Below are 10613 nucleotides of genomic sequence, written 5' to 3' on the forward strand. Positions count from 1 at the left end.
CTGCTCATATATCGTCGATTCCGACGCCTGCAATTTCTACGTCGACTGTCGTTGAGATCGAAGATCCCTGGGCGGAGGATTCATTCAAGAGCCTGCATCGTCGACCTTCCACGGATTCTGAGGGACAACCGAGCATTTCATCGCAGAGCGAGAAGAATCAGGAAGGTGTCGTGAACTCGGCATTTGCGGAAGAGAGAGTGGATAACACATCAGACATTTGTGACTACGATAACGCTGAGGAAGGTGATAATGGTTCGTGGTTCGGACCTTCACACCGATCTCGATGCACACGGGTCTCCTGTCAGCAATCGTTTACTTCAGAGACGATCGATATGCCTGTGATTAGTGATGAACCAATTAGTCTTTCGAGCATCAAGAGTTCTTCGAAATATTTGATAACGAGACAAAACCGGTCGATCAGCGATTCCAGGAAGAAGAAGAGTATTCTCCGGGCGAGGCTATCTGGCAAACTATCGAACTGCAGAAGAACCACCGATAGTATACCCACGGTGAGCACAATCTTGAGTCAGACCTGGAGCTCGCCGAACCTGAGCAACTTAGAGGAGCAAACAAAGACTGCACAAAATGTCCAAGTTGGTTCTTCTTCTTGTAAGCAGGAAAAAAACCAGGAAGATTCTAAATTATAAATAATGTAATATTTCGGAAACGATGTTTTTTTTTATATTTAAACAGAGATATGAAACTTGTGACAATCTTGAAGAAACTTTACTAGCAAGATTCTTTCGCAGAAAAATTACGTCTTTGCTAAACTATTTTCAATTACTATATACTTGTTCAACAAATTATTTGAAGTGATAGTAATAGATATATACCGTTATATTTTTTGATGACCAGGATAAAAATGTTCTGTCTATTGATTTTATTTAATTATAATTGTGAGCAAGTATCAGCGCTTATTCGTGAGCGTTATTTATGTAAATATTGTAAATATTATAGTAAATATTATATTACATGTATTGTCAAAGAAATAAAATAATTGTGTTATTATGTATTATTTTTTGAATAATTTATTTATGAATTTATTTATGATGTAGATATGACAACGTTTACACGGCTTAATTTACGCCGAAGTTATAACAATAAAAAATTTGTTAAATTAAAATTAAAAAAAAACTTCAATTTTTTAATTTAGATTTTTATTTTATAAGTTTAAGATTTAAATTTTGAAATTTTAAAAATTTATTTTAATATACAATATTTTTTAAAATAATGTTTCGTCGATATATTACCGTATTTTGACAAGAACTAGCAGCAGTGGCGATACGTAACGTGAAATGCGTAGCATAGATGGTGCTATTTAAAGTCACAATTTTTGGCAGACTTGTAGACTTATGTTGATTATGTTGTCCATCCGTCCTCGGCATCGGAGTTCAGTTCAGAGTACTTTACTTTAGAGTTAGAGCGGGTTGTCAAAGCGGTCTGAACTGTCTGAATCAGATTAATATCAACGTTTTTGTAATTTGTGTATGCGACATGTGAAGTTTTTTTCAATGTACAACGGTATGAATAAAGAACTCATAATTTGGTCCTGAAAACGTGCAATAAAATATTGCGAAAACTTTATAAAATCCATAAAAAGCGGCATCTACAATGAAATTTGAAGGCGTAAATTTAAGCTTTAAATTCTAAATCGTAAAAAATTGATCAATTACAATCGAATGTGAGGATAATACTATGATTGGTCAATTTTTTACGGTTTAGTGCTTAAAATTTAAATTTTATACCTTAAAATCTCTTGTAGACGCCGCTTAACAATCTAATACGGAGTTTAGTTATCACATAACCTACAATCAGCCATATCCTCGCCGGTTTTTCATCAACGGATCTGCACAAAAATGAATTTAATGTGCGTGATATGTAGCGAGTTATTGGTACCATCCGATGATATTTTCCATACACCATGTGGACATATATTCCATTATGCGTGCTTGTTGCAATGGCTTGAAAGGTAATTTGGATACCTACTGCCTCAAAGATTTTTGCATTCTCTTCTTCCTCTTACATTAGGCCTCTGGTCTGTATTACATCTCTCTTATATGCTTGTGGTGTGCACACTAATTATTCAATTGCCACAAGCATATGAAATCTATAGTTTTTTAATGCCGATTCCAAACGATGGCTTTTTCGGGAGGTGTTTCTATAGGCAAGGATATTCTTGGGAGATTGCCAGCCTTTTTCGAGAGGAGACACGAGTATAAATATTTTGGTTCCTACCAGGATCAAACTTGAGACTTTTGTCATAATAGACCAGTGTGCTATCTGCCATATCACATTTGCACATTCTCTTCTAATTCTTTTTTGGCTCATTCAAAAAAATTTAATAAACTTTCATATTATTCCTGAAAATTTTTATTATTGTTTGCACTTTTGGAAGCATTTAGTTTTATCTCTGAAATTGTTTCAGATCAAAGACTTGTCCACAATGTCGAGTAATAACAACTACTCGTACGATACATAGGATATATTTCAACTTTTCAAATAATGACAGCATTGTAGAAGATGCTGCATCTCTGCAGAATAAACTTGACAACTTGAATTTCCAGCTAAAACTAAAAGACAAAAATCTTAGTAATCTTACAGAGGACAATGGTAAATTAAAGCATCAAACAGCTGGCTTAAGAAATAGAGTTTATGAAGTTGAAAGTGAAGTAGCTATCCTGAATTCTGTAACTCGTGCACTTAAAATTCAGGTTAAATCTTATAAAGAACAATGTTCAAATGCAGAGAATGATAGGAAAGAGAATGAAGAGTTGAAGAAAAAACTCAAATTCTTGAAAAGGTATGTTTATTATAGTATTTATTTTAGAGACGTACATGCAATTTTCAAATTTCTATTTAATCTTGTAATTAAATGTTGATTTTGTAGCGTACAAAATCTAATAGATGATTCTTCTAATGTGGAGGATATAACAATGCAAACAGAGGACGTTTGCAAACTCAGGATATACATAGGAATATTAAAAAAGTATTCTATATTTACATATTTTTTTATATATGATTGATTTGCGTACAATGTATCTACGAAGATATATAATATTATGTACTTTATATTGAATTTTTAGGGAACTCGACAGCATGCGTGAGAAGAGCAAAGAGTTGAGGAACAAATGTAGGAATGAACAACAAAAATTCATGCAAGTCTCCAAAAAAAATAAATTTTTGATACAGGAATGTGCTAAACAAAAGTATATAAATGTTCTTGATATATTAAAGTATTGTTTTTTTAAGAATCAGTTTCCTTAGAGATATTATATTATCATATATATTTTTAGTGAATTGAAACAACATTCTACAGAATTAGAAGAACAATTAAAACGCAGTGAAACCGAAAAGATATCTTTACAAACTCAGATTTTTAACATGCAAATAGATGCGCAAAAATGCGTATGTAATAAAATATCCGTGCAGCAAGAGAACTGTGAGGAAGAAAACTTAAAAGAGCATAAAGAATCTTATACCGTAAAATCTAATAAAACAATGAATGAATATATGCCAAAAATGGAATACATTCCAAAACTCATAAATAGTAATAGCATTATAGATCTAGTATGTAAACTACAATCTGTTTTATTTAATTACACTCATTAATTTTACTAAATATTACACTTATCATTAATTATTAAATTTATTTTGGATATATTTATGCCAGGATTATATTTATTTTACAGGATGACAGTACCGAGAATAAACCGGAGGATTTCTTTTCGATAAGGGACCATGGTAAAAAGAGATGCAAATTTAATAACAATTTAAAAATACCTTCGACACTTGTGAAAAAATCAAGAATTGACTCACTAAATCAAGTAAACTGTTTTGTATTTATATTTAATATAATATTATATCTGTATTTGTTACTATTTTTACACTTTTCTCATATTTATATATTTTAGAAGACTGCCAGTGGCAGTGGCATGAGTTTTGATGGCTTCGGGGGACATGCCAAGTATGATAAATTTCCTAATCCTATTTCTAGCTCGCATGTAAAGAAAACCAGAGAGGATTCAAAGATGAGCAAACCAAAACACCTTGATATGGGTGATAATCAGAAAATCAGTAATTTACTGCCATTTTATACTGATTTATTAACATAGTGTCTAATATAGTGCCCAAATTGTATGTAATATTAATTATAATGAGACGTAAGACTCAAGACATGAAAGGATTGGAAATATAACTCCAATCCAATCTAGAATTGCGTATTTCTTTTATTTTGGAATATTAAAAAAGAGATCCAGATTAGATGATGCATTTTAATAAACATGATTGTATCTGTTTTTATAAGATTTGTAACATTTTTATATAAAATTTTATTTTGTAACGAATTCTTTGATTACGATTATTAGTATGATTATTAAAGTAATTATTTTTAATGCTATATGTATTAGTTATTTCATAGACAAATATATATTCGATTATTGAATTACTTGTTTTTTCGTAATTGATATAATTAAAAAAATATATTTTTGAAATATATAAAGATATATTTTGATAATTAAAGATATATTCAGAAATTTTCTGATCGAATATGTATCTACATATATATATATATAAAATTTATATAAATTTTTCATATAACGATTAAATATCGATTAAATATATATATATATATACATACATGTGTATAGTAACGATATTTAATCATTATATGAAAAATTTGTAAACCACTTTTTGAGGCAAATAAAATAAAATATTTATTATATAATATAACAAAATGAGCAGTAATCGCTTACAAGTGTTAATTTTATTAAATGTTAAAACAGTTGAAAATTTCAACAGTTAAAAGATAAAAAGTAGAAATAATAAATAAGATATGACGTTATATAGTAGAGTGACAGAATTTGAAATTTTTACGTAATGATATAAATTAATTTAAAATGTGATATATAAATTAATCATGATGTACAATACAATGTATAGCAACGATTTACTATGCTTCAATGTTTTTATATAATATATTGATATAAATTTGACATGTTATAATGCAAGAATTCTTCATTTCTATCATACACTGTCACCAGCGCGTAAGCGACTTCTCGTATACCTTTACGTACACACTGATCATACACAAGATATATGGAGATCTACAGTTTAAATGTCGATTTTAAACGAAAATTTTTGGTAGGAAAGATCAAGTATACTATTCGATGATTTACTATTGCCTTCCGAGAGGAGTTACGAGTGTACGAAAATTTTCGGTTCTGTCGGAGATCGAATCCGGGATCTCTACTATAGCAGTGCGCTATTTGCTACACCACGCTCGCGCTCCATGCAAGAATTAATAAATTATAATTTAATTGTAACACTATAGTATAATATAATACATACAATTTCTAAAATAAAATTTTAATTAATAAAACTGTAAAAAAATAATCATAAAATATATAAACACGTAAAGAAGTTTTTAATAACTACTATAATTAAACATTTCTTTATATAAAAAATATTAAAATTAAAAAGTTAAAAAATTAGTTTCAGAGAATTCATACAGAGTTTTGCCAAATTAATTAATTTTAAATTGAAACGTATGTGCGAAGTCTGACATTTTGGAAAGAAGCTGTGTAAATTCTTGTGGCGCAATGTTGTCTGCGCCAGAGGGATCTATTTCTTGTAACATCTAAAAAAATAAGGCCATTAAACACAATCATGAATTATTATATGATATCCGTTGCAATTTTGCAAAAGATAGATGAATTAAAAGAAATTAATAAAAATTCTCCAAATTAAATTTTGAAAAAGAAAGGAAGAAAGTTGTACTTTATATATAGATTAAATCCCTTATTTGCACTACTTTAAAGAAAGGTAGTAATAAAAATTTAGAAGGTATGTACACTTCAACAATAGAATGTAAAAATAATTCTTTTTTTTTTTGTTTGTTAAAAAAGCATTGGAGAAAGGGAGAAAGAGTTTACAGAGTTTTACAAGCGATTCCCAGCTTTGAAGATAGCGCGAGTGCAATTTTACAGAATTAATTTCTCCTCTCGCGCACAGAAGGCAGTTCCTTTCAATTCATCTACTTTCTACCGCGGAATCGGTAACGGCTATCGGAAATTTGTTGCGATAGAAAGCGGCCTCTCGGCTTTTGGCAAAAGGATTAATCGCTTCCCGATTTCATCCTTTGTAGTTGCGTTGAGGACGCACAACAGGAATGCACACTGACCATCCGCGCTACGTCCTCCGCTTGTTGCCGATCGATTCGATCCTGCCCGCGCTCATCCGTGCCCGCCAATCTCCGCACCGTTTCGATCAGATCGTCGAGAGAGACTTGATTGTCGCCGTCGAAATCTGGAAATGAAGATGATCAGCACTAGTCGCTGTTTGCGTTCACGCATTCGAAACAAACGAGTCGCGAATACGCGCGTATGCTTGTATAACTGCTGATGATTAAAATTGACAAGAGACAGAGCCAGAGATCGGTACAAAGCGAAAAGAATTATTTTGCGCGATCTGTACTACGGAAAACAGAATATTTATCGGTATTGCTTTAAAATTTGAGTTTTTAAAGATAAGTTCAAAATAATTTTTGACAATCTATTAATTAAACTGAATAATAATTTGATCTATTTGATTAGAATTGTATTACTTATTAATTAATTAATTAATTAATTATTATTTATGTCTAATGAAATTTAAAATATATTGCTTCGAATTTTTATAATAAAAAATAAAAAGCTTTTACAAAGTTTTTTTCACAATGCCATAAATATGCAATTAATATTATATTATACGGTAGGATTTATTTCCCGTCAAATCGTGCATCACGTTATGTAATGTCAAAATAAGCGACATTTATTATAAACCAAGGTGATAAATTTGAAATTTAAATGACGGAAAGTAGAGCACATCTCTCGGATATGATTGAAGATCGTGCAAAATGACACTTTCCATACTGCATAAGCATAACATGATCCAATTTATCTGAATGGAGTCGCAGTTGCATCGGCAGATTGCTGCGAGAGCGCGTTTCCATTTCTACGGTAATTGACGTGGCTCCGTGAAATTAAACGATTCCGATTAACGAAATTGACTGCAAGCCACCGTTTACTACTATACGAATGCTCGACGATGGTCTGCAAACTTGTATATCTTACAAATTATCATAATTATAATATACTATGTTCGGAGCACCTAGACAAATTATTATCTTACTATACAATACAATACTATACAATAAATTGAATTTGAAGACTCTTTTAAACAAGCTTTGTCCAAGGCATTCCGCATACGCACTTGATGAAACTTTTATAACGTCTGTAAAAGTTGCCATCGAGACATTTTTCCCTCTACCAGCAAACAATGAAGTTTTGTAATTGTATTTTTAATGACTGAGGAATTGTTCACGAGTGTGATTAATGAGCTTATAGGATTGGCGGATGGCAAATATTTGCCGTGACAAAAGTTAGAATTTTGCGTACACAAAAAGCTGCAAATATAGATTCAATTGTATCTGTGAGTTTACCGAAAATTTCAAAAGCCCATGCAGCCCGAACGCTCTGCGGACAATTCATGGAGAATGCTGAGCAGAGGTCGAGAGTATCTTCGAAGCTTAAATGTCCATCCTGCTTCGACGAGAACACGCGGTATATCACGTCACAGAAAGGATTGCACTGAAAATATATCGTACGCTCTATATTTCATGATCTTTTGTTTTTCTTGAAGACTAAATAAATTGCATCTAGAAATAAAAATATTTGAGGCTCCTGTTCTCTCACTCGCCACTACTATCTCAAAAGTATTGTGAATATAGCAGAAGCGAGAAAGAATAAAAATTCTTACAAATTATAATTGAATAGAAATATTTTTCAATAAAACATTTGCATTCGATAGAATATAGACTTATAAAATATATTGGAAACTATTTTTTTGTTTTGAGAGAAACTAAATTATATTTATTTCTATCTATTATTAAATTGACAGTTTATTATAGCTGTATAAACATATAATAGCTCATTTCATTTTCGGTTATGCATAATTTAATTTCTAAATATATAATTATTTATTAATTAGTAAAACGAAAGAAAAGTTTTTGATATATTCTATAAGTTTTATCAAACGTAAGTGTTGTTGCATTGAAATATATTCTATATGTATTTTCTTGTTTCTGATATCACAATCTAAAATAGTGATGAGTAAACAGAAGCCTTCTTTTTTTCGAGTCATTCAAGAATTTTCAATTTATATATACACTATGTTTTATTCTCTTGCTTATTAAATATCATCATATTATTACCTATTACATATCATAATATATGTATAGGTTTTTGAAATAGCAATTTTAATTAAATCTTAATAATTAATGGTATATAAGAACAAGAACTCTTGAGATACTCTGTATAATATTTGAAAAATACAATATGTTTCGTTCCTCCTATCGCAGTTAATCATCATCTCGTGTAAATAACGAAATTTCTAGCTCGCAGGAAAAAAATAGTAGCAGCTTACCATCGCTTAAGAAGGATTTATTGCTGCGCAATATACGCGATGTTTAGAGCTAACGAAAACGTTGTGTACCGTGATAATCCAATGCTCTTTGCTACCAGAACTTTTCAACACCGTTTTTTGAAAATGCGATTATAATTCAATTGTAAAATGATTCTCGAAAAAATAAAAAGTATATTTTGCATATCGAAATGTTAAACAATAATTCAGAGCTTAAAAACTCAGAGCTTACATGAATCTGTGGAAGAATTTTGTTGATTTGCTTCACAGAAAAACGATAATGAAGATTTTGTTTAAGAATGCCTGGTTCCAGATCATCGAGACGTTTATAAATTCTGATAATGATAAGTTAGACAATTAAATATAAGTATACTAAAATACATTAATTGAGAGTTATATTTATCTGAACATAAATAGAACACAGAAGAGAGAGATAGAGATTATAAAAACGATTAATGTACATATTAAAAATAAGAAATATCTTGCAAAAGGATTAATGAGAATTGATTTTTGAATATTTTCACTTTTAGAATATTTTCCAAATTGCTCGTATGTCATAATATATATACACAAGAAAATGCATAATCTTCCTGAATTATTTAAAAAGCTAGATACAAATCTGAAAATAATTTTGATGGACTGCCAAAATAATTAATTATATAAGATATATATGCAATATCTGCTTGTTAATATGTTAAAACTTTTTGTGGAATTGCTCATCATGCTTAAGTTTACTACATAATTACCTTGATGGCCCAATAAAATATTTATATTGTATAATATATGAATCATATGTATACGCACTGACAAATTTCAACCTTGTTTAAATACGTCAACTCGACGTATTCGTTGAGAGCTTCTTCTGAAATAATATTTTCTTTAGAACCCGTATTACCCATGGACACAATTTTGATTTAATACGTTGAAATAGGACCATTCAACTAATCTAACTGATATCGCATTAATGATAACGCACGTTATCATTCCAATATGTGACTACAAAAAAAGAGCTGATATCAGTACTATCAATTTTATGCGGGAGCACTTAACTGCTTAACGACGATAGCATTTACAGTTATATTGGAGCATCAATTTAACGATCGTGGTTACAATCCGGACATTTATATTAATAAAATTTTACAGTAGTCGGATAAGCGCCATATTAATATCTTGAAATTGAAAAGTAAATTCAATGAAATAATTTATGTTATTTTATGTCTCACCTTGTCTATATCTTCCTCAGTTTTAATTTGTTTAGAGAGGGAGAGAGAGGGAGAAAGGAGAGGGGAAAGAGAGGGAGGAGAGAGGAGAGAGAGATGTTCTCTTTGATAACATTTTTACCTCGAAAGATTTACAGATTTGTCGAGGAATATTTCTGTATAAAAAAAAGTACGCTTACTTGTTTGTGAGCTTCGCGACTTACGCGCGCGGAGTGTATTAATCATTTCTGCTCGTCGACCGCTGAAATAATAATCTACGGACGATCAATTTCGCGACAGCGTTTTAATTAGTTGTTTAACTAGCTGCCTGGCTGCTCTCGGCGGGTTCATTACCACATCTCGAGACAAATGCATATTTACGACGCGCGTAAATAAGCGCGTGCGGGGCAGAGATTTATATACGCTCAAGGTATGTCCGTATTCTCTCTCTCTCTCTCTCTCTCTCTCTCTCTCTCTCTCTCTCTTTCATGGCTTAGAAATTAAGCGGTGCCGTGCGATGCGCGCAAACGTTTAAACCGATTACACGTGGAATGTACGGAATTCCGCGTGCGGGCTTTAATTAGATCATCAGCGTCGGCGGCGAGGCGATCGTTGATTGGAAAACGCACAGAAATCGCGCGATTTGCGCGCTCATCGAGCGGAGGCATCCGTTGCTGAGCGCGTTTCTCAACGAGAAACCGATTTCTCCGCGATCCGTGAAATTGCGTTCGCTATCAGAGCTTGATTAATACCGCGGGTGAGTACCGAAAACACGCGGGATAACCGAGTCGCGTAACCGTAGACATTCAACTCGTGATTTCGAGTGGTCCATAGTTACGCTCGCAACGTCTTAATTGGTAAAGAGATATGCCAGGAACCTTGTTCATGTTCTTAGTCGCTTATGCAATATCGAGGACGAATATTGCTTTTAGTTAAAGAATAAAAGACTAAAAAATA

At 31.6% G+C, this 10613-nt stretch overlaps 3 protein-coding genes across 5 annotated transcripts in view; 2 read left to right on the forward strand and 1 right to left on the reverse strand.

The window, feature by feature from the left end:
- The window catches only part of LOC108752649 (bestrophin-4-like), a 10916-nt gene extending 10116 nt beyond the window's left edge, over window positions 1-800 (forward strand). Inside the window, exon 11 of the mRNA XM_018493648.1 lies at window positions 1-800. Coding sequence (XP_018349150.1) covers window positions 1-647 — 647 coding nt within the window. The 3' untranslated portion in view covers window positions 648-800.
- A 545-nt stretch (window positions 801-1345) lies between these two features.
- On the forward strand, window positions 1346-4275 carry LOC108752484 (E3 ubiquitin-protein ligase TRAIP-like). 3 transcript variants are annotated; one of them, XM_018493326.1, is made up of 8 exons: window positions 1346-1626; window positions 1763-1969; window positions 2426-2800; window positions 2888-2986; window positions 3084-3206; window positions 3294-3567; window positions 3690-3824; window positions 3912-4275. In XM_018493326.1, exons 2-8 carry the CDS (start codon window positions 1857-1859, stop codon window positions 4110-4112), a joined length of 1320 nt encoding a protein of 439 aa, XP_018348828.1. In that variant the 5' UTR covers window positions 1346-1626; window positions 1763-1856; the 3' UTR covers window positions 4113-4275. The 3 variants fall into 3 exon arrangements, with proteins under 3 accessions (XP_018348828.1, XP_018348827.1, XP_018348829.1); XM_018493325.1 differs by having other exon boundaries at window positions 1346-1521; XM_018493327.1 differs by lacking the exon at window positions 1346-1626 and adding an exon at window positions 1630-1681.
- A 1246-nt stretch (window positions 4276-5521) lies between these two features.
- LOC108752383 (calcium and integrin-binding protein 1-like) lies at window positions 5522-9404 on the reverse strand. Its single transcript, XM_018493184.1, has 5 exons — window positions 9262-9404; window positions 8690-8792; window positions 7478-7625; window positions 6179-6303; window positions 5522-5635 (listed from the first exon to the last, which is right to left on the reverse strand). Exons 1-5 carry the CDS (start codon window positions 9354-9356, stop codon window positions 5522-5524), a joined length of 585 nt encoding a protein of 194 aa, XP_018348686.1. The 5' UTR covers window positions 9357-9404.
- Window positions 9405-10613: the final 1209 nt, after the last annotated feature.

This window comes from Trachymyrmex septentrionalis, unplaced genomic scaffold (genome assembly GCF_001594115.1).
Source record: "Trachymyrmex septentrionalis isolate Tsep2-gDNA-1 unplaced genomic scaffold, Tsep1.0 scaffold60, whole genome shotgun sequence".
NCBI classification, from domain to species: domain Eukaryota; kingdom Metazoa; phylum Arthropoda; class Insecta; order Hymenoptera; family Formicidae; genus Trachymyrmex; species Trachymyrmex septentrionalis.